The 23,661-nt window shown below is 46.6% G+C and overlaps 1 protein-coding gene across 1 annotated transcript; it reads left to right on the top strand.

Annotated features, from left to right (window-relative positions):
• The first annotated feature begins 10,346 nt into the window (after positions 1-10,346).
• On the top strand, positions 10,347-23,501 carry LOC121457100 (gastric inhibitory polypeptide-like). Its single transcript, XM_041665771.1, has 6 exons — positions 10,347-10,435; positions 13,848-13,994; positions 18,279-18,368; positions 20,402-20,548; positions 21,118-21,207; positions 23,403-23,501. Exons 1-6 carry the CDS (start codon positions 10,353-10,355, stop codon positions 23,410-23,412), a joined length of 567 nt encoding a protein of 188 aa, XP_041521705.1. The 5' UTR covers positions 10,347-10,352; the 3' UTR covers positions 23,413-23,501.
• The last annotated feature ends 160 nt before the right edge of the window (positions 23,502-23,661 follow it).

Raw genomic sequence — 23,661 nt, 5'->3', positions numbered from 1 at the left:
AAAAAAAAAGAAATCTATGATTCGTTACTAGGAAGAAGATGGTGAAATAGTGCAACTTTAACTCCAGAACTCAAGAGGCAGAGGCAGGGGGATCTTTGTGAGTTGAGGCCAGACTTGGCTACAGAGTGAGTTCCAGAACAGCCAGGGTTATGTAGAGAGAACCTGTCTTTAAAAACAAAACAAAAACTGAGTATAGTGAAATCGCATCCCACAGGTTGTATGAAAGGATTTTTTAACCTGTTGAATAATTGGTAGGAGAACATTTTTAACACAATAAGAAACACCCTTTAGCCAGGTGCAATGTGCACTCCCTTAATCCCAGCAGGATGCAGGAGCAGAGATTTCCAGGCAAGCCTGGTCAACACATCCAGTTCCAGGACAGCCAGGGCTATATACTGAAGGGAAGGAGGAAGGAAAAAAAGAAGGAAGGAAAGAAGGAAGGAAAATAAAAGACCCTTTAAAAGCAGGGCATGATGTGCACATCGGTCCATATAGATGTAACAACCATCCATAGCTTGGACAGTGGATGACTCCAAGGTAAAGATGCTCGTGGTCAAGAACCTGAGTTCCATTCCCAGGATCCAACTGGTATAAAGAAAGCACCAATTTCTGTAGGTTTAAACTCCTACACACAAAACTAAATGTACAAAAAATAAATGTACAAAAAATAAATGGAAAAAAACTTTCAATAAAATAATGCTTAATGCAACATTTGTCATAGCAAAACTGGAAATCCCTAAGGTCTGTCGTAACCATGCCATGGGGGCGTCATGAGCAGTGACAGTGACAGCAGTGACAGCACCAGCACGGGACTCTCACAACGATCCGAAGCTCTGAGAGGCAGGAATTACACGCATTATGGTTCTAATTCTATAAGTTCAAGAATGCATAAAACTAAGCAGTAAATTGTTTAGCTATACATCCGGAAGAAGTGGGGCACAGAAAAGAGAACGCAGAATGGGCTTGATTCCTGCAAAGTGGCCCAGGGTTGATCCAAGAAAGACAGATGGGACACTTCAAAAGTATTGAGTTTGTTCTAGATCTTACTTTGAGTGCCAGCTATGTATGAGCTTTTATTATTGTTTGGAAAACTATGTATTGTCTTTATTAATCATAGACATTTCATACTAGAGCCCGGAGTGCAATCCCAGCACTTGGAAGATGGAGCTAGGAAGCTCCGGAGTTAAGTTCATCCTGGGCTATCTAATGGTACCTGGGGTGGGAGACTGGGTAAGAATCTGATAAGAAGGGAGAGCAGTGGGAAGGTGGCTGGAACACTGGAAAAAGGACTCTGATAATTCTCTTTGGGAAAAGTACTCATTAACTTCCTCTCTCCGTCTCTCTCCCTCCCTTCTCTTAGTTTTTAAGATTTCTGGACAGAATCCCCCGTAATTTTACAGCAAAACTATTAAAACATCAAATGAGTATTGAAATGATCCATCCGAGAATATGCTTCTAAACTAAATCAGAAGTAGTTTAGAATCATCGTTTGCTGTCCCAGGATTTGATGCCACCAAAATTTCTTCCATTAGGACCAAAAGCTGAGGTCTAACTGCAGCTCTCTGGATCAATCCCGGATGCGGCCTGACTTTAGCTAAAGGTCTGATTAATAATGCATGTTGTCATAGTAGAATGAGGTGGTGTGCACTGAGACTCTGGGCACCGGGCTGTCGTTACATATAGTAGAGGAACAAGCACTCCTAGTCACACCTTTCACCTCCGTCCTGGATCCTGCAGGCACATCTGTCCTCTAAATCCCGAGCTTTTGTTTTCATTGGATCCTCTGGTTGTGAAGCCAGGGAGTCTCCTTCATCAGTTCTGGAGTTTCTTGCTGTGGGATCATGTTCTCCAATACACTGAAAACCACAGGACATCATCCATCCCGCTTCCTCTCTCTAAGTGAGTGGTCTTCATTCTTTTCACCACATGGACCCTGTTATACCTCCACGAGCTCAGTGGTTTGAAAAATGTTACCTATCAAAAATTCCATCGATCAAGTAATAACAAAGGATTCTGTGGGCACACAGAGCATCTGCTCGGTACAAATTGCAAAATTCTACCAAGAGCAAAGACACTGAAATTTGCCCATATCAGCCTGGTGTGGTAGCCTTTGCCTTTAATCCCAATGCTCAGGAGGCAGAAGCAGGCCGATCTCTGTGAATTCTAGGCCACCTTGATCTATGCAGTGTGTTCCAAGACACCCAGGGCTGTATAGAAAGACACCATCTTAAAAAGAAAAAAGAAGGAAGAAAGAAAGAAGGAAGGAAAGAAGGAAGGAAAGAAGGAAAGAAATTGGCCTTTACTGAAGTCTTGCCTTCCTTTCTTCCCTTCTAGAGTTTGGTCTCCTCTCGAATTGGATTTAAAAAAACAAACAAACAAAAAAAAAGCATAGCCTAGAAGGAGTCCTACCTTTTGGTGAACCAGTCCTCCCTTTCTGTGAGCCACCAACACCCAGCTTGCCAGTTTCACTATTTTAAAAATAACTTTTGCCAGGTACTGGTGGTGACAGCATATACCTATAATCCCAGCACAAAGCAAGTTCCAGGACAGCCAGGACTGTTGAACTGTTCCACAGAGATACCCTGTCTTGACAAACCAGAGACAGTTTTAATTCATTCTTTGACATTTTCATACATATATATTTTGGTCACACTTCCACCCCACCTTCCTCTCTTGTTCCCTCCCACTACCTTGAAGCTTTTCTAAATGAAAGCTTTATTTTATATTCCTTTATATTTTCGGTAGAGTCTCACTCTGTAGCTCTGACTAGCCTGGAATTGGCTATGGAGAACACGCTGGGTTCACAGAGCCCCTCCTGCATCTACCTGCTGGGATGAAAGAATAAAGGTGTGCACACCATGCCAGGCTGTGTTCTGAACGTCTGACCTCTGAGCCACTGTTTCAGCCCTTCTGCTGAAAATCCAATAGTCTCTTTTACTATTTTCATAGTTTGAACAACAATAACAGTAACAAGCACCCATTGGGAGCAGGCAAGGTGGCTCAGAGGCTAATGGGTGTCTTTAATCCTAATGGCCTGAGTTCAAACACCAGGATCCACATAACAGAGGAACTCATTTCCAAAAGTTGTCCTTAGACCTTCACACACCCCACAAATGTACAAAATATTTTAGCTAGGTCTGCTTGTGCACACCTTTGATTCTAGTGCTTGGGGGGCAGGGGCAGGGGAATCTCTGAGTTCAAGACTAATGGGTTGACAGAGTGAGTTCCAGGACAGTCAGAGCCCCACAGAGAAACTTATCTCAAGGAAAACAAAACAAAAAAGGGAATACTACCAGGAATAAAGACGCGTGCCTTTAAGCCTCAGGACACAGAGGCAGACAGAACTCTGTGAGTTTCTGGTTAGCCTAGATTATATAGCAAAAGTTGCAGACAGGATTGCAAAGTGAGACAGCCTCAAAAAAAAAAAAAAATGGAAATGAGGGCTGGAGAGATGGTTTAGTGGTGAAGAGCACTGGCTGCTCTTCCAGAGGTCCCAGCAACCACATGATGGCTCATAACCATCTGTAATAAGACCTGATGCCCTCTTCTGGCCTGCTGGTGTAGATACAGGTACAAAATTATATACAGAGAAAGTGGGGGATAGAGGGCATGGGATACAGTTGTCCTGATAGGATTGGTCACTCAACAGTCAGTTATCCTCAGGAGTGTCTGCATTACCACGGCCCAATGCAAGAGGAAGCTCCTCGCTCTGACCAATCTTCAGAGCACCTTTGGGTATCAATATAATTTTTTTTTAAATACATTTATTTATTTATTTATTTATTTATTTATTTATTATGTATACAGTGCTCTGCCCACATGTATGCCTTCAGGCCAGAAGAGGGCACCAAATCTCATTACAGATGGTTGTGAGCCACCATGTGGGTGGTGGAAATAAAACTCAGGACCTTTGTAAGAGCAGGCAGAGATCTTAACCACTGAGCCTTCTCCCCAGCCCCAGTATCAACATAATTTTAAGATTTGTTCTTATTATGTGGAAGTGTGTGTGTGTGTGTGTGTGTGTGTGTGTGTGTGTGTTTACAGCTGCTCTGGAGTTACAGGCAGCTGTGAGCACCCTGACATTGTTGCCAGAAATTGAACTCTGGTCTCTTCTCTGCAGGAGAGCAGAGCACACTCCAACTTCTGAGCCACACATCCAGCCTTTACTGTGTGTGTGTGTGTTTACAGCTGCTCTGGAGTTACAGGCATTTGCGAAAACCCCGACATTGTTGCCAGAAATTGAACTCTGGTCTACCCTCTGCAGGAGAGCAGAGCACACTCCATCTTCTGAGCCACACGTCTAGCCATTACTCTGTGTGTGTGTGTGTGTGTGTGTGTGTGTGTGTGTGTGTGTGTGTGTCTACAGTGGGTGAGGTACCCACAGAAATCTAAAGAGGTTTTCAGATCCCCCAGAGCTAGAGTTACAGGCAGTTTGTGAGCTACTGGGCAGTGGATTTTGTTGTTGGGTGGTTGTTTTTGTTTTGGTGTTCTTTTGTTCTTTGTTTTTGAGAGAATGTCTCATAGAGTCCAGGGTTAGTCTCAAGCCCACTACCTAGCTAAGAATGATCTTGAACTTCTGATCTTCTGACCTCTGAACCTAAGGGATAAGATTACGGGCCTATGCCACCACACAAAGTTTATGTATTGTTGGGTTTCAAATGTCGGAGGCCGGGCGGTGGCGGTACAAGCCTTTAATGGCAGCACTTGGGAGACAGAAGTGGCTGTTCTCTGAGTTCAAGGCCAACCTGATCTACAGAGCAAGTTGCTAGACAGCCAGGGCTACAAAGAGAAACAAAAAAAGCTCAAATGCTGGTCTTCATTCACTCTTGACAAACAGGTTATCAACTCACTACCTGCCCAGTCCCTGAGCTGAGTACCTCAGCAGATTCCTTACACTAGCTGGCCAGGGAAGACTGTAGGTAGTCTGTTTTTTCTGACGAGCCCTCTGGAAAGGACTATTTTCATCTAAGAGAGCTGGACAATGGGATGGGGAAGCTGTTAGTGATTCTGCTGGGGGTCCTTGTGGGAATCCGGAGAACCAATGATGGATCAGCAGTCACTTTGTCACCTCTGGTCCCCTGCTCTGCAGGAGGCAGATGAGGGATCAGAAAGGGATGTGGGTTTCCTGAGTCAGCCAGGGGATCTGGAGACAAGGGAACCCAAAGCAGAGTCTCAGGCCAGAAGACCTGCTCTCAGTCAGAAGGCCAATGACGCAGGCTGGACCTGGAATGTCTGTGGCTTCTGTATGGGGAGGTGGTGGTGAGTCACCGCTTGGGGATGGAAGAGCCAGCAAGGACTCTGGGCGAAAACTCTGCTGTAGTTGAGACAATGTTGAACGCCCAGGCTAGCCTGGAACTCACTTTATGTCTAGGCTAGCCTCAAACTTGGAATTCTCCTGCCTCAGCCTTCCAAGTGCAAGCACTACAGACAGGACTCACCACACCAGCTTTTCTTCACCTCATCTTGAAGTGCTGATTTTTCAGGCGGGGTTTCCTCTCGAGACATATCTTCCATCTCTCTGCTTGGGGTGGGTTTAGGTGACCTCTTTTCTGACGTTGCCTGTGTCCCTTGACCCTGCACATCCTGAACTTTTCTGCAGTGAAATAGGCAGAAGGGGACTATGCTTCCTCCTGAACCCGCTCCTCCCAGCTGAAACCACACCAGACTGAGCACCAGGGCTCTACTCCCTGTAGACTTTCATGCTGGGCTGCCACGTGGCATGGATTTATGGACCTATTTTGCTCAAGTCTTGCAAGCCTGTACCGAGGGCACCAAGTGCGGCATGCATGCTTAGCATTTGCAAAGCCCTGGATCTGATCTTCAGCACCACAATTAAAAGGGAAAAAAAATTCTCTCAGGTCTCCAGTCTCCAGAAACTTCTCAGGATCGGCTTCTCCACTTTCCTGACTCTTAAGCCACCCTTTGGGGGCCTGTGGGTATCTCTGTTCTCCACCTGCCCTCTCCTCTTTGCTTTCTGTTGGTCCTGGGAAGAACAGAAACTTCTAGACTCCAGCCCACCCCTTCCCTTCCCAGAGCCCAGGACACATCATCTTTGATTTGTCCCTTTGTGGACAAGGGGACACTTTTGATGGTGGTACAAGCCTGCAAAGCCAGTACTTTGGAGACTGAGGCAGGAGGACCACATATTTGAAGCCATCCTGAGATGCGAAACAAGATTCTATCCCCCCAAACAAACAAGCTAGATGTAATGGTTATGTTTGACCCTGAAGTCCAATCACGGAGGAGGAGTCGCCCCAAAAAAGCACTTTCACAATGCAGTTGATGTAAAAGCACAGGAATTTTTAATGAATTCTGTTGCAACAGTGTCTCTCAGCATTCAAGAAGCCAGAAAGACCCCGAATAGCTGCTACAGGCTACTTTTAAAGCAAAAAGCCACAGAAACAAGTGGGGAGTCTGGGAGTTGTTTTTCCAACTATTAGGATTGGCTGATTCCAAGGGCTATTAACAATAATTGGTCCGAGCAAGGCCTGGAGGGCAGTTGCCAGATCAGGTGAGGTAAGAGGAAACATTTGAGGATTACCTTGACCCCTTCCCAGGGACTGATTCAAAACATCAGGAACTGAGTCAACATCTAAGGGTTATCTTGCCCCAATTTCAACAACTGAGTTCTATCTGGAGTACATCCACCACATTCCAGTACATGCATGTGAAGTGTTTAGGTCCTTGATTCCCATGGGAGGGGAAGCACTAAGGCTGAGAGGCCTCAGAAAGGGCCTCAAAGTTGTCAGAAATGGCTTCAGAGTTCTTCTAGAGTTTTACAATTAGTTCCTGTAACGAAGCACGGAGGAGGGTGAGGCTAGAGGATTTTTGTGATTAGAGGCAACTAGCCTGAGCTATATAGTTGCTTTCAGGACAGCCAAGGCTGCAGGGTATGGTCCTTTTGCAAAACAGCAAACAAAACAAAACAAAAAAGACAACAAAGCCAAAATCCTGTGTGTGGTAGTGGTACCTGTAATCTAACTCTTGGGAAATGGCCGCAAGAGAATCAGAAAGCCAAAACCATACTCAGCCAGACAAGGAGTTAGTTGCCAAGCTGGGCTACCTGAGAACCCCTCAGGCCTGTCTCAAACAAACAAACTGGACATAGTGACACACCCCTGTATTGCCAATGCAAGAAAGGTTGAGGCAGAATTACCATAAGTTTGAGGCCAACATGAACGACAGTAACAACAAAACAACAAAGAAATCAAGGGACAACTGGCTGCACAGGCTGGCAGAAAGGGAGCTAAGGCGCAGTTTCAGAACACATTGACATGTCCCTGGGCTCTCGTGGTCTTGGGGACTGACCACAGGGCTTTCCTTCTCTTTGCTTTCACACCAGATTCTAGGGACCAGACAATGGTGTCTACTCTTTTTGGATACCCTCCCCCTTCAGACAAGAGTACCAAGGCTCTGATGCAAACCCCACAAGCCCATTAGCTATGTTGCTGAGCAGGATACAAGATCTCAGGCAGCCCCTGCCTCCACTCTGGAGACTGAATCTGCCCTGATATCTTATCGCAGCCTGTTGGTAGCTGGGAGATGCCATGCAGAACTTGCTCCCAGGGAAGAAGGTTGTAAGAGGAGGGGTGATGGCTGAGTAGGCAGGTGAGGTTTCCAGGAGGCAGAAGGAGCAGTCTTTCCAGTCCAGCGATCTCTCATCCCACAGGGGCACTTAACTCCCTCCTGGATCTTCCACAGAGGCCAGCAGGGTAACAGAGTTACCTAGATTAGGCCCTGAAGCTATAGGCAGCACAGCAGGCTTCTGGGGTAAAGGTTCCAAGAACCAGGATGGGTGAAGAAGGAGGGCCCGAGAAAAAGGACTTTTGGGACTGTCAAAATGGAGTCTGAGCCCTATGGGCAGAGCCAGGTTCTAAGTCCTTGTGGAAAGGCAAAACAAGTTTTTGAAGAGTTTTTGGACTGAGGGGGAGACAGCCCTGAACCTCAGGAAACCTCCCTCTCCTGAGAGGACGTGGTCCCACTGTCTGGGCTTCTCCTAGAGGGCCTTCAGACTGACAAAAGGTAGCAGGCCCTGTGTCAGAGCTCAGAAGGATGAAGTTACCTCAGAGGGCCCCGTGGAGATGCAGGATGGAGAGGATGACAGGCTTTGTCCATTGAGGAGGGGCTCAGGTTTAAAAAAAAAATTTTTTTTTCAAGACAGGGCTTCTCTGTGTAATCCTGGTTATCATGGAACTCACTCTGTACACCAGGCTTGAAGAGAAAGATGTGCATGCTTCTGCCTCCTGAATGCTGGGAATAAAGGTGTACACCACCACACCTGGCCTTTTAAAATACTTTTAAACTTTTTTGTTTGTTTTGCTGTATGAGACAGGGTCTTTCTGTGTAGTTCTGGCAGTCTTGGAACTAGCTCTTTAGACCAGCATGGCCTCGAACTCAGAGATCTGCCTGTTTCTGCCTCCAGAGTGCTTTGTCTGGCCTTATAGTTAATTAGCTAGTTAATTAATAGGTTAATTAATTAATTAGTTAATTAAGTAATCTATTTATTAATGTTTTTCGAGACAGGTTTTCTCTGTATAGCTCTGGCCATCCTGTAACTTTCTCTGTAGACCAGGTTGGCCTTCTACTCACTTGGGATTAGTGATATGCATCACCAACACTCAGGTACTTTTTAATTTTAAAATGGTTTCATTGTATAGCCCAGTCTGGCATCAGATTCTCAGCAACTTTCCTTCCTCAGCCTCCTGAGTACAGGCATGCTCCTCAGTGATTGGTTCATCAGTCTTTACAGGGCACTAGCGATGTAACACCTGGGAGCATGCTTGCCTAGCATGGATGAACCCAGGGAGCATGCTTGCCTACTAGCGTGGATGAAGCCTTAGCAATGCACAATCTTAGTGCCTACAAGGTAGAGGGAAGAAGATCAGGGTTCAAGGACAACATCAGCTACAAATCAAATGAGATCAGCCTGTGCTATGCGTCTAAAACAACACTTTGGGGAGAGAGTTAGATCTTTCTGGAGCCTCCAACATATTCCTATGTTACACTGCCCCAAGGAGGAAACCATGTGGCCTTAAACTCCAGTTCACCAGAATCATTAGGAATTCCTAAGACACCTCCTCTGGCAGCCTTCTCTCCACAGTGCCACCATTAACAGTTAATATCCGTACCTGGAATTCAGACCAGCATAGTCCCTCCTGTTACTCCCGAAGTCACGGATGGCTTTGTGGGGCTGCCTGCTCCATTACAGAACGCTGCCTCGGTTGACCGTCACCAAGGTGTTTCTTTCCACCCACAGCACCCAACAGGAAGAAGGGCAGAGAACAGTGGGCCCTGTGCCCACAAAAGAAGAGGGGAGGGAAAATGGGGGCCACAAGCCTCTCTGCCCACCAGGCAGGCTCCAGATAGGGCTGGAGATACCCAAATGTTAATCACCCATTAGCACAGCCCAGGTAGAAAGGTAAGCATCATTAGGTTACAGTGGGTTTCACCAGGCAGTAACAGTGGGCAGGAGTCCCCTAGATAAGAGGCTTCCAGAATACTCAGTGCCTCTGCGGTGCCTGGATATAAAGAGGCCAAGACAGGGTCTTGAAGCAGGATCCTGCGAGCCAGCAGGTAGAAGGGAGGGACCCTGTCCTGCCCTGTGGAAAAGCTGGAAGAGCAGTCGGGTAAGAGAGAGGCTGGGAGAGTGATGGGCTGGTCTGGGCGGAAGTGGCTCTCCTGGCTCTTTACCCTGATTCCTTGTCTGAATGGGAATCTAGAAGATAGTTCAAAGGGATTCCTAGGAAGACCAGGTCTCGCAGCCTTAGGCTAGCTCTGGCCCTCAGGGATCTGGGGGAAGGTTTCTTCCTGCCTGCTGTTTCTCCAGAAGATTGAAAAGGGATGAGACCACAGAAGAAGCTCAGCCCAACCTTTAGGAAGAACTGCTGAGCCACGATAGTCAAGCCCAAGACGGTGTGTGTGTGTGTGTGTGTGTGTGTGTGTGTGTGTGTTCAGGATGGTTCTCTGTGTGCCTTTCATCTCGGGGAGGGATATGATGGCTGAAAACAGTTTGTTGGAAGCAGGAAGGTGGGCTGCTGAGAACTTTGTCAGGGCTTTAAGGGGATAATCTTGCCAAATCCTATCCCTGTGATGTCTGGTAATGAGCCAAGAAGGGAGTTCCCACCACCTAGGCCTTTGCTACTTTCTTCCTAGTCCTTGCTTCAGATTACACAAAGCGGGACCAGCTCTGGGTCAAGGCTCATGTCCCTTCCAGTCACTTCGTGTAACCCCACCCCAGCTCTCAGCATTCACCCAAGTCCCAGCCTCAAGTAGCCTCCCTGATCCCCCGCCCCCCCCCCCCTGATTGCAGTATGACTTGTTTTCCTCTCAGCTCGAGCACACAACCTAGGAAGATGGTGACTATGAATATCTGCCCTCTCCCGCTGGTGCTGCTCTTCCTGGCGACCACACTGGGAGAAGAAGAAGTTCAATTCAGGTAGGATTGGGAGGTGGAGGGGGCTAAAATATAAACTGCATTGGGGTGGGGGTGTTGAAAAAGAGAGGGACTCCATGCCGAGCGGAGGGAGTGGAGGGATTGGAGGGAGAGCCAGTCTGCAGCCTGAGCACACAATGAGGACAAAACTGGAGAGTTATGTATTAAGAGTTCCCGTGGGAGTGAGGAAGACTGTGCTTTGCCAGGTCTGAGGAAGGCCCTTTTGGTGGCAGAGAGTCTGCAGTGTAGGGTGTCCCTTGGGATAACTAGCCGTCGCTGATGCATGTATGCATTCACTGGGATCTCACAGGAGCTTCCTGGGCACCAGACGCAGGGCAGACAGTTGTAAACCAAGGGCCACTGCTGGCTACTGCCTTCAGTGACTACAGGGACCAAGGTAGGCACAGACACGGACCACATAACCATGCTCCAGCGGACCAATGCCAAGGCAGACAGTGTCGTGCTGAGTGTGGCAGCTCGCTCCTGCAACTCCAGTCCTTGGCAGGCAGAGGCAGGGGCATTGAAAGTTTGAGGCTAGCCTGGGCTATAAAGCAAGACCAGAGTCTAGAGTGAGAGAAAGAGAAGAATGAGGAGGAGGAGGAGAAGTTGAGGGTAAGTATAGCCAGGGCTCTGATGTGTTTGGGGACCAAGGCTGAGACTTGTCAAAGCAGTACCGGCTTTTCTCAGATGAAGGACAATCCATATATGATACAAAGCTGGCACGTGGGAAGTGTGAGGGAAAGCTGGCAGACATCCTTACAAGGAGAGCAGACCTTGAGTTTGTTAAGAACAAAGACTCAGACCGGGCAGTAATGGTCCATGCCTTTAAACCCAGCACTCAGCAAGCAGAGGCAGGCAGATCTCTGAGTTCAAGAGCAACTGGTCTACAGAGAGAGTTCCAACACAGCCAGGGCTACACAGAGAAACCCTGTCTCATAAAACAAAACAAAAATAAAAATACCAACAAAACAACTACAAGAAAAGAAAACTCACTGACAACAATGGTAGCACACGTCTTTAATTCCTGTGCTCTGAAGACAGAGGCAGGCCGTGAGTTCCAGCCAGGGTTAAAGAATGAGACCCTGTATCAAAGAGAGAACAGAGACTCAGGAAGTCAGTGTGGTGCTGCCTACCTCCCAGAACAAGTGAGAGGGCACAGCGAGATCAGGAGTTCACGGGGAACTTCAGTAACACAGTGAGTTTGAGGCAAGCTGGAATACAAGAGACCATAACAAACCACTCTTAAACAAAACAACAGCAACAACAAAAATCTCAGAGGGTTGGGGCTGGGGAACACGCCTCAGTCTTACCTAGCATGCATGAGACCCACAAATTCTACTCCTAGAATTGAGACAACAGACTTGGGTCCGTCCCAGGAACCTGGGATCAAATTAACTAGCTGAATCCCAGATCAGCCATTTATACTGTGTGGCAGCAAAGTGGTGGCCAGGGGACACCTCTGTAGAGTTCTTTCTCTTCTACCACCTCTTTGTGCCTTCTGGGTTGAACTCAGATCGTCAGACTTGTGTCCTTGGATGGCAAGTGTCTCATTTACAAAATAGGGACACAGAAACTAGTCAAACTTGTGGTGGTGGTGGTGGTTCAAGACAGGGTTTCTCTGTGTAGTCCTGGTTGTCCTTGTCCTCGAACTCACTCTGTAGACCAGGCTGGTCTTGAACTCAGAGATCTCGTGCCTCTGCCTCCCTACTACTGGGACTAAGGTGTGTCCCACCTCCCACGAGGCTAAGAGTGGTGAAACCTTGTTTTAATTTTTATTTATGTGCATTGGTGTTTTGTCTGCATGTATATCCGTGTGAGGCTGTCAGGCACACTTGAACCGGAGTTATAGACATTTGCCAAGACCACCTGGCAAGGTCCTGGGTTTGATTCCACCACCACGTAAAAGGAGAGGGGAGGGCTGGAGAGATGCTCCGTGGTTAAGAGCGCTGGTTGCTCTTCCTGAGGACTCAGTTCCTAGCACCCTCATGACAAGTCAGTCTAACTCCAGGTCCCTGGGATATGATGCCCTAACACAGATATCCATGCAGGCAAAACACTAATGTGCATAAAATAAAAGTAAATTTTAAAAATGATTAAAATCAAGGTGGCACACATCTTTAATCCCAGCACTGGAAAGGCCGTGGCAGGTGGCTCTCTGTTGAGTTTGAGGCCAGCTTGGTCTACAAAGTGAGTTCTGGGTCAGCTAGGACAGTTTCACAGAGAAATCCTGTCTTGAAAACAAGAAAACAAACAAATACAAAACAAAAAAGGAGCAATGAGAAAAATAGCATGTCTCATGGGGTTGGGAGGAATAATTTATTGTTATTCTTCTTCTTTTTTTTTTTTTTTAGTTTTTCTATTATGTGGGTCCTGCGGGTTGAACTCAGGTTGTCAGGATTGATAGCAAACTCCTTTATTTCTTTATTTTTTTAAAAAAATATTTATGTATTTATGATGTATACAGCATTCTTCCTGCATGTATATCTGCAGGCCAAAAGAGGGCACCAGATTTCATCAGATGGTTGCTAGTCACCATGTGGTTGCAGGGAATTGAACGCAGGACCTCTGGAAAACGGCCAGTACTCTTAAGCTCTGAGCCATCTTTTCAGCCCAGCAAAACCCTTTATTTGCCAAACAATCTCACCAATCCCTGAGTTCACTATTACTATAATCATTTTAAATATACTTATCTCTATTTTTATGTTCTTTGGTGTTTTGTCTGCATGTTAATGTGACAGTGTCAGATATTGTATTACACACAGTTATTAGCTGACATGTGGGTGCTGGGAATTGAACCTGGGTCCTCTGGTAGAGCTGAGGGTCCTGTTAGCCACTAAGCCAACACTTTATCACCTGGTTTTTCCTTTTTTTTTTTTTTTTTTTTTTTTTTGCTGGTTTTGAAACAGGGTTTCTGTGTAGCTTTGGAGCCTGTCCAGAGATTTCTCTTTTCGACCAGGCTGGCCTCAAATTCACACAGATCCCCCTGCCTCTGCCTTCGAGTGCTGGGATTAACGGCGTGTGTCACCACCACCCTGATTTATTCATATTATTGTTATTTTTCTGAGACTTGGTCTTTCTTTGTAGCTCTAACCTTCCTGACACTCACTGTGTAGACCAGGCAGGCCTTGAACTCACAGAGCTTGGTCTGTCTCTGCCCCCTGAGTGCTGAATACTATTGTTATTACTTCATTCTTACTATTATTTAGATGATCTCTTGTTACATAGTATAGACTGACCTTGAACTTTCAGTGATCCTCCTGCCTCAGCCTTCCAAATACTGGGATTACAGGCATGCACTCTCAGGACCAGTTGAGTTCAGTTTCTTACATTGAACCAAAGGACTTAATCAAGCAATGTGACGTGCCCAACCTTTTTCCCATCCCTGGGATCCTGGTTTCTATCTCTCGCCTCTCAGATCCCAAGCTAAATCGGGTAGCCTCCGGCCTCGAGGCCCGAGGTATGCAGAGGGGACTTTAATCAGCGATTACAGCATCCTCATGGACAAGATCCGCCAACACGAGTTTGTGAACTGGCTGCTGGCCCAGAAGGGGAAGAAGATCGAGTAAGTAACTCCCTGCACTCCTCCTGTCCCCACACCAAACTCTGCTATGTTCACACTGCCTCCTAGGAGACCATACAGACCGTGAGGTGCACAACCCCACAGACACCTTTTAGTCAATGAGGAGGAGGTAGTGGCCGCGTCCTGAGTCTCTGACTGGGCAATAGAGATGTCTGCTGCAGATGAGGTGTTCTCCTGTCCTTTATTTCTAAGGGAAGAGCAAGAGAAGAGTGTAGAAGCCCCAGAGGGTCCCCAGACTTCTGGAGATGAAGGCAAAAGGAGCTGGGTTGCATGATGGCTTCGGACTCTGTAGATAAATCACCATTGTGATTCTCCCAATCTATGCATAACCTTGTTGTGCTGCTGTTTCCTCAGCCTGGTGGATTCAGAGGAGCCCTCCGTGATGGAGGCAACTGAACAAAAGCAGTGGTGGGGTATATGGGTTAGAATGTGGAGGAAGAGGCACTGTTGCTCCTACTGTTGAGGTATCAAAGATGTCAGTGTCCCTGGGTGGGGGACTTCCAACTGTTCCTCCAGTTGGCTCACCCCCAAATCGTCTTCATCTCACCAGCTGGAAACACAACATCACCAAGAGAGAGGCCCAGGTCTTGGAGCAGGCAGGACAATCTGAGAGAAATGAGGAGACAGAGGGACAACAGAGGTGAGTCCACCATGAGGAGAGAGGGGAACAGCCTCCAGCCCATTGGCTTCACTGCTCCCTGAAGCAGGTCTTTTCTTTGGACCACTAACCAGCTAACAAATCGTGAAGGGAGACTTGATTTAGTTATGATGCTCAGCCTTAGCTTATGCTTGTACCATTAGCTCTTATAACTTATCTATTTCTCTCATCTACATTTCTCTTCTAGGCTTTTTTCTTTTTCCCAACCTAGGTCTGTCTGTCTGGCAGCTAGGTAGCAACAGACTTGCTGACTGGCCCTGGGTGCCTCCCCTTCTTTCTCCTTCCTTCTCTTCTCCCTTTTTACCATAGCCTAGATTCCTTCTATGTGTTCTCTTTGTCTGACACTTCCTGCTATCCTACTACTGACAAGCTTTAGGTTTTTTGTTTTTGTTTTTTTATTTTTTGATAAAGATTTATTTATTATGTATACAGTGTTCTGCCCACAGGCCAGAAGATGGCACCGGGTCTCATTAAAGGTGGTTGTGAGACACCATGTCATTGCTGGGTATTAAATTCATGACCTCTGGAAGAGCAGCCAGGTCTAGTATTTCCCTCTGAGGCATATCTCCAACCTCTAGTGGTCAGCTTTTTATTAGACCAATCAGGTGTCTTAGACAGGCAAGGTGAAACAGCATCACGTCTTTACATAATTAAACAAGTGCAATATAAACAAATGGAACACACTTTTATATGGTTAAGTGATCTACAACAGCGCCCTCTCTCAGACTGCAGAGGAGGGCTGAGACTCCCTCATAGGAACCCCCTTCTTGCCGGGAGGTGGTATCTTTTTGAGTTCAAGGCCAGCCTCATCTACAAGAGCTAGTTCCAGGACAGGCACCAAAGCTACAGAAAAACCCTGTCTGGAAGAAAACAAATAAACAAACAGAAAAACAATATAAAACAAAACTTCTCTAAGCTCAAAAGAGTAAAGTCCTGGAGGATGCCCTGAGGGCTTTCTAAAATCTGTGACTGAATGATATTCTTGGATTCATTGTAGCCAGGGGAGCAGGGAATGAGGGACCTTAGAGTTGGCTTCTCCTTGCCAAGCCTCAGGAAGGCAGTTTTGGAGACCAGGGCATTCTCCCAAAGCCAGACCCCTGAAATCAGCCTCCCATTCTGGGAAGAAGTGATGAATGGATGCTCAGGGACGGTCTCTCCGGGGTCACTGGGATGCAGTCTGCGATGCTGTTAGAGGTGGGTGGATAAGCTGTGTCACTACCAAGCTTTAATCCCTAATATTGGGAATAATGCTGTGCCCCACCACGCACGAGGCTAAGAGTGGTAAAACTTTTTTCAGTCTTTATTTGTGTGCGTTGGTGTTTTGTCTGCATGTATATCTGTGTGAGGCTGTCGGGCACATTTGAACTGGAGGTACAGACATTTTCCACCACCCCCTGGCGAGGTCCTGGGTTTGATTCCACCACCACATAAAAGGAGAGGGGAAGGCTGGAGAGATGCTCCGTTATTAAGAGCACTGGTTGCTCTTCCAGATGACCAGGGCTCAGTTCCCAGCACCTTCATGACAAGTCAGTCTAACTCCAGTTCCTGGGTTCTGATGCCCTCACACAGACATCCATGAGGGCAAAACACTAATGTGCATAAAATAAAAGTAAATTTTAAAAATGTTTAAAATCAAGGTGGCACACATCTTTAATCCCAGCACTAGAAAGGCCGTGGCAGGTGGATCTCTGTTGAGTTTGAGGCCAGCTTGGTCTACAAAGTGAGTTCTGGGTCAGCTAGGACAGTTTCAGAGAGAAATCCTGTCTTGAAAACAAGAAAACAAACAAATACAAAACAAAAAAGGAGCAATGAGAAAAATAGCATGTCTCATGGGGTTGGGAGGAATAATTTATTGTTATTGTTATTATTATTAGCAAACTCCTTTATTTCTTTATTTTTTTAAAAAAATATTTATGTATTTATTATGTATACAGCATTCTTCCTGCATGTATATCTGCAGGCCAAAAGAGGGCACCAGATTTCATCAGATGGTGCTAGTCACCATGTGGTTGCAGGGAATTGAACGCAGGACCTCTGGAAAACGGCCAGTACTCTTAAGCTCTGAGCCATCTTTTCAGCCCAGCAAACCCCTTTATTTGCCAAACAATCTCACCAATCCCTGAGTTCACTATTACTATAATCATTTTAAATATACTTATCTCTATTTTTATGCTCTTTGGTGTTTTGTCTGCATGTTAATGTGACAGTGTCAGATATTGTATTACACACAGTTATTAGCTGACATGTGGGTGCTGGGAATTGAACCTGGGTCCTCTGGTAGAGTTGATGGTCCTGTTAGCCACTAGGCCAACACTTCAACACCTGGTTTGTCCTTTTTTTTTTTTTTTTTTTTTTTTTTTTTTTACTGGTTTTGAAACAGGGTTTCTGTGTAGCTTTGGAGCCTGGCCAGAGATATCTCTTTTAGACCAGGCTGGCCTCAAATTCACACAGATCCCCCAGCCTCTGCCTTCGAGTGCTGGGATTAACGGCGTGTGTCACCACCACCCTGATTTATTCATATTATTGTTATTTTTCTGAGACTTGGTCTTTCTCTGTAGCTCTAACCTTCCTGACACTCATTGTGTAGACCAGGCAGGCTTTGAACTCACAGAGCTTGTTCTGTCTCTGCCCCCTGAGTGCTGAATACTATTGTTATTACTTCATTCTTACTATTATTGAGATGATCTCTTGTTACATAGTATAGACTGGCCTTGAACTTTCCGTGATCCTCCTGCCTCAGCCTTCCAAATACTGGGATTACAGGCATACACTCTCAGGACCAGTTGAGTTCAGTTTCTTACATTGAACCAAAGGACTTAATCAAGCAATGTGACGTGCCCAACCTTTTTCCCATCCCTGGGATCCTGGTTTCTTTCTCTCGCCTCTCAGATCCCAAGCTAAATCTGGTAGCCTCCGGCCTCGAGGCCCGAGGTATGCAGAGGGAACTTTAATCAGCGATTACAGCATCCTCATGGACAAGATCCGCCAACTTGAGTTTGTGAACTGGCTGCTGGCCCAGAAGGGGAAGAAGATTGAGTAAGTAACTCCCTGCACTCCTCCTGTCCCCACACCAAACTCTGCTATGTCAACACTGCCTCCTAGGAGACCATTCAGACTGTGAGTTGCACAACCCCACAGACACCTTTTAGTCAGTGAGGAGGAGGTAGTGGCCGCGACCTGAGTCTCTGACTGGGCAATAGAGATGTCTGGTGCAGATGAGGTGTTCTCCTGTCCTTTATTTCTAAAGAGAAGAACAAGAGACGAGTGTAGAAGCCCCAGATGGTCCCCAGACTTCTGGAGATGAAGGCAAAAGGAGCTGGGTTGCATGATGGCTTCGGATTCTGTAGATAAATCACCATTGTGATTCTCCCAATCTATGCATAACCTTGTTGTGCTGCTGTTTCCTCAGCCTGGTGGATTCAGAGGAGCCCTCCGTGATGGAGGCAACTGAACACAAGCAGTCATGGTGGGGGATATGGGTTAGGATGTGGAGGAAGAGGCACTGTTGTTCTTACTGTTGAGGTATCAAAGATGTCAGTGTCCCTGGGTGGGGGACTTCCAACTGTTCCTCCAGTTGGCTCACCCCCAAATCGTCTTCATCTCATCAGCTGGAAACACAACATCACCAAGAGAGAGGCCCAGGCCTTGGAGCAGGCAGGACAATCTGAGAGAAATGAGGAGACAGAGGGACAACAGAGGTGAGTCCACCATGAGGAGAGAGGGGAACAGCCTCCAGCCCATTGGCTTCACTGCTCCCTGAAGCAGGTCTTTTCTTTGGACCACTAACCAGCTCCCAAATCGTGAAGGGAGACTTGATTTAGTTATGAATGCTCAGCCTTAGCTTATGCTTGTACCATTAGCTCTTATAACTTAACCTATTTCTCTTTATCTACATTTTGTTTTGAGGCTTTTTTTCCTTTTCCTAAGCTGTGTCTGGCTACTGGAAGCTAGCTGGCAACTGACGGGCTTATTGGTCCTAGGTGATTCCCTTTCTTTCTTCCCTGTTCCTTTCTTCCTCTTCTCCAGAGCCCAGATTCCATCTACTTGTTCTCTTTCCCTGACAGTTCCTGCTCTCCCTCTACTGCCAAGTTATTGGGGTTTTTTTTTTTTTTGGTTAAAGATTTATTTATTATGTATACAGTGTTCTACCTACAGGACAGAAGATGGCACCAGGTCTCATTAAAGGTGTTTGTGAGACACCATGTCATTGCTGGGTATTAAATGCAGGACCTCTGGAAGAGCAGCCAGGGCTAGTTATTCCCTCTGAGTCTTCTCTCCATCCTCTGTGGTCAGCTTTTTATTAGACCAATCAGGTGTCTTCTGCAGGTAAGGTGAAAGAGCAGCGTGTCTTTACATAACTAAACAAATGCAACACAAATAAATGGAACACACTTTTATATGGTTAAGTAGTGCACAACAGCGCCCTCTCTCAGGCTGCAGAGGAGCGCTGGGACTCCCCCATAGGAACCCCCTTCTCATGGGGAGGTGGTGGCGCACGCCTTTAATCCAGCACTCGGGAGGCAGGAACAGGTGGATCTCTTTGAGTTTGAGGCCAGCCTGGTCTACAAAGTGAGTTTGGGTCAGCTAGGACTGTTTCACAGAGAAACCCTGTCTAGAAAAACAAGAAAACAAACAAAAACAACACATTTAAGGAGCAGGGATACAGGGGGCTGGAGAGATGGCTCAGTGGTTAAGAGCATTGCCTGCTCTTCCAAAGGTTCTGAGTTCAATTCCCGGCAACCACATGGTGGCTCGCAACCATCTGTAATGAGGTCTGGTGCCCTCTTCTGGCCTGCAGACATACACACAGACAGAATATTGTATACATAATAAATAAATATAAAAAAAGGAGCAGGGATACAAACAATATGTCTCATAGCGTTGGGATGGAATCATGTATTGTTATTATTATTATTTTTTGATTTTTCTATCATGTGGGTCCTGTGGGTGGAACTCAGGTTGTCCGGACTGATAGCAAACCCCTTTATTTGCCAAACAATCTGACCCGTCCCTGAATTCACTATTATTATTATTATTATTTTACTAATTTACTTATCTCTATTTTTATGTTCTTTGGTGTTTTTCCTGCATGTATGTGTGACAGTGTCAGATCTTGTAGTTATAGACAGTTATTAGCTGACATGTGGGTGCTGGGAATTGAACCTGGGTCCTCTGGTAGAGCAGATGGTCCTCTTAGCCTCTGAGACTTAACTTCAACACCTAGTTTTTGCTTCTTTTGTTTTTGTTTGTTTTGAAACAGGGTTTCTGTGTAGCTTTGGAGCCTGTCCGGAGATAGCTCTTGTAGACCAGGCTGTCTTCAAATTCAAACAGATCCACTTGCCTCAACCTCTGAGTGCTGGAATTAAAGGCGTGGGCCACCACCACCCTGATTTATTCATATTATTGATATTCAAAGGTGTTCTTTCTCTGTAGCTCTAACTGTCCTTGGCCTTGAACTCACAGAGCTTGGTCTGTCTCTGCCCCCTGAGTGCTGAATACTATTGTTATTACTTCACTCTTACTATTATTGAGATGATCTCTTATTACATAGTATATAGACTGGCCTTGAACTTTCAGTGATCCTCCTGCCTCTGCCTTCCAAGTACTGGGATTACTCACAGTGAGTTGAGTTCAGTTTCTTACATTGAACCAAAGAACTAAATCAAGCAATGTGATGTCCCCAACCTTTTTCTCATCCTTGGAATCCTGGTTTCTATCTCTCGCCTCTCAGATCCCAAGCTAAATCTGGTAGCCTCCGGCCTCGAGGCCCGAGGTATGCAGAGGGGACTTTAATCAGCGATTACAGCATCCTCATGGACAAGATCCGCCAACTTGAGTTTGTGAACTGGCTGCTGGCCCAGAAGGGGAAGAAGATCGAGTAAGTAACTCCCTGTGCCCTCCTGTCCCCACACCAAACTCTGCTATGTTCATATTGCCTCCTAGGAGACCATACAGACCGTGAGGTGCACAACCCCACAGACACCTTTTAGTCAGTGAGGAGGAGGTGGTGGCCGCGTCCTGAGTCTCTGACTGGGCAATAGAGATGTCTGGTGCAGATGAGGTGTTCTCCTGTCCTTTATTTCTAAGGGGAGGAAATAGAGAAGAGCGTAGAAGCCCCAGAGGGACCCTAGAGGTCTGGCGATGAAGGCAAAAGGTGCTGGGTTGCCTGTTGGCTTCGGACTCTGTAGATAAATCACCATTGTGCTTCTCCCAACCTATGCCAAACCTTGTTGTGCTGCTGTTTCCTCTGCCTGGTGGATTCAGAGGAGCCCTCCGTGATGGAGGCAACTGAACACAAGCAGTGGTGGGGGGTAGGGAGTTAGGATGTGGAGGAAGAGGCACTGTTGCTCCTACTGTTGAGGTATCAAAGATGTCAGTGTCCCTGGGTGGGGGACTTCCAACTGTTCCTCCAGTCGACTCACCCCCAAATCGTCTTCATCTCACCAGCTGGAAACACAACATCACCAAGAGAGAGGCCCAGGCCTTGGAGCAGGCAGGACAATCTGAGAGAAATGAGGAGACAGAGGGACAACAGAGGTGAGTCCACCATGAGGAGAGAGGGGGAACAGCCTCCAGCCCATTGGCTTCACTGCTCCCTGAAGCAGGTCTTTTCTTTGGACCACCAACCAGCTCCCAAATCGTGAAGGGAGACTTGAATTAGTTATGAATGCTCAGCCTTTGCTTATGCTTGTACCATTAGCTCTTAGCTGGCGACTGACAGGCTGACTGTTCCTGGCCCTGGGTGCTTCCCTTTCTTTCTCCCTCTTTCTTTTCTCCCTCTTCTCCAGAGCCTAGATTCCTTCTGTTTGTTCTCTGTGCCTAACGGTTCCTGCTATCCCTCTAATTCCAGCTATTGTGTTTTTTGTTTTTGTTTTTGGTAAAGATTTATTTATTATGTATACAGTGTTCTGCCTGCAGGTCAGAAGAGGGCACCAGGTCTCATTACAGATGGTTTTGAGCCATCATGTGGTTGTTGAAAATTGAATGCAGGCCCTCTGGAAGAGCAGCCAGGATTCTTATTTAACCTCTGAGGCATATCTCCAGCCTCTACCGGTCAGCTTTTTATTAGACCAATCAATTCGACAGACAAGGTGAAACAGCAGCATGTCTTTACATAATTAAACAAGTGCAACATAACAAATATAACACACTTTTATATGGTTAAGTGATCCACATCAGCGCCCTCTCTCAGGCTGCAGAGGAGTGCAGGGACTCCCCCATAGGAACCCCCTTCTCTAAGCTCAAAAGAGTAAAGTCCTGGAGGATGCCCTGAGGACTTTCTAAAATCTGTGACTGAATGATATTCTTGGATTCATTGTAGCCAGGGGAGCAGGGAATGAGGGACCTTAGAGTTGGCTTCTCCTTGCCAAGCCTCAGGAAGGCAGTTTGGGATCCAGGATATTCTCCCTAAGCCAGACCCCTGCAATCAGCCTCCCGTTCTGGGAAGAAGTGATGAATGGATGCTCAGGGACGGTCTCTCTGGGGTCACTGGGATGCAGTCTGCGATGCTGTTAGAGGTGGTGGGATAAGGTATGTCACTGCAATACTTTAGTTTATTGTGCCTGAATTGAGGACCATATATTCTGTGGTTGTACAGAACTAGATAGGGTCCCACACAAGAGAGGCTAGGGGTCTGAGAGTGGAGATAGCCCAAGGAAGCCAGTTGTGTTTGCTGCCTAGTAGGTGTTCGCACATGCTCTCATCCCAACACTCTAGAGGCAGAGGCAGCAAAATTCGGTTTACATAGTAAGTTCTGGGCCAGTTAGGGTTACAGAGTGAGACTCTGTCCAAAAACAAACCATCCAGGCTCCTGCAATCTCTCTCCTGTGCAGTTTCTTGCCCAAGAACCCCAGTTATGAAGATGTGCTCAGGGGCTTGCCTGAATGGTGGACCAAATAGAGCTCTGCCGGCTCAGGAGGGGGACACCAGGCTATGGGGGTGTTGCAAGATTGTTAGTTAGAAGTTTAGGCTTCCAGGTGACACACAATATGTGTGTGTTTCTCTCATTGACTGTGTGCACATGTATGTCTTGTTGGGAATTGAACCCAGGGCTCTGGAATTGCTACGGAAATGCTCTACCTCTGAGTCTTAGCCCGGGTTGGTCCAGAGCGCCCTGTGTAAACTAGATTGGTCTCAAATTCATGATCCTTGTGTCTCCTCAGCACTGGAGTTATAGGTGTGTGCCACTACACGCACTGTTATCCTTAGACCTCATTTTTATCTATGTCCAAACATACACCAGCAAAGTACCTACCCATTCAGAACCTCAGCATATTGATTAAAATCAGAGCTATAATGGGGGTGGGTCTCACACCTGTCACCTAGCCCTTGGTGGGAGGACCTCATTAAGATTGTCTACAAGCCCGAGTCCAGTCTACACCAGTGAGCTCTAAAACAGCCAGGGCTATGTAGTGATAACCTACCCCCCAAATTAAAGCTAAAACAACAAAAAGAAAAAAGAAAAAGAAAACCGTATCTGGGCATGGTGGCCAGACCTTTGATTCCAGAACTTGGGAGTAGAAGCAGGAGAATGTCTTAGTTTGGGGCCAGTCTGTCCTACAAAGCAAGTTCTAGGACAGCCAGAGCTGAAACACAGAGAAACCCTGTCTCAAAAACAAACAAAGAAAGGTTATTTGCAGGTAGGAGTGGTTTCTCTATGCCTGGGCACCAGGATAAATTTCCTGCGCTGCCTCTTGGTAACTACCTCTCTTTCCTTGTCTCCCCTCTTCCAGGTCTGAGTGACTGACCTAGCCCAGAGGAGGACTGGACTCTGCCCTTTGCTTGCTCAGCTCCTGCTTCTGCCCTGGTCCAAAGTCCAAAGTGTCTGAGAGAAGCAAACCAATAAAGTCTTGAGCTAAAGTAAATCCTGGTGTCTATTCTGAAAACTTATTTAAATGTCAGCTGAGCCCTTACTGGGCACGGTTGTGTGTATCCTGGGTGTGTCCATGCCTCCCGAGGAAAGCAACACTTCCAATCATGCCTCTGCGCATG

Source organism: Microtus oregoni, unplaced genomic scaffold, assembly GCF_018167655.1.
Source record: "Microtus oregoni isolate MIOR12 unplaced genomic scaffold, Mior012 000015F_ref0000493, whole genome shotgun sequence".
Taxonomy (NCBI): Eukaryota; Metazoa; Chordata; class Mammalia; order Rodentia; family Cricetidae; genus Microtus; species Microtus oregoni.
This window is presented reverse-complemented; position numbering and strand designations above follow the sequence as displayed.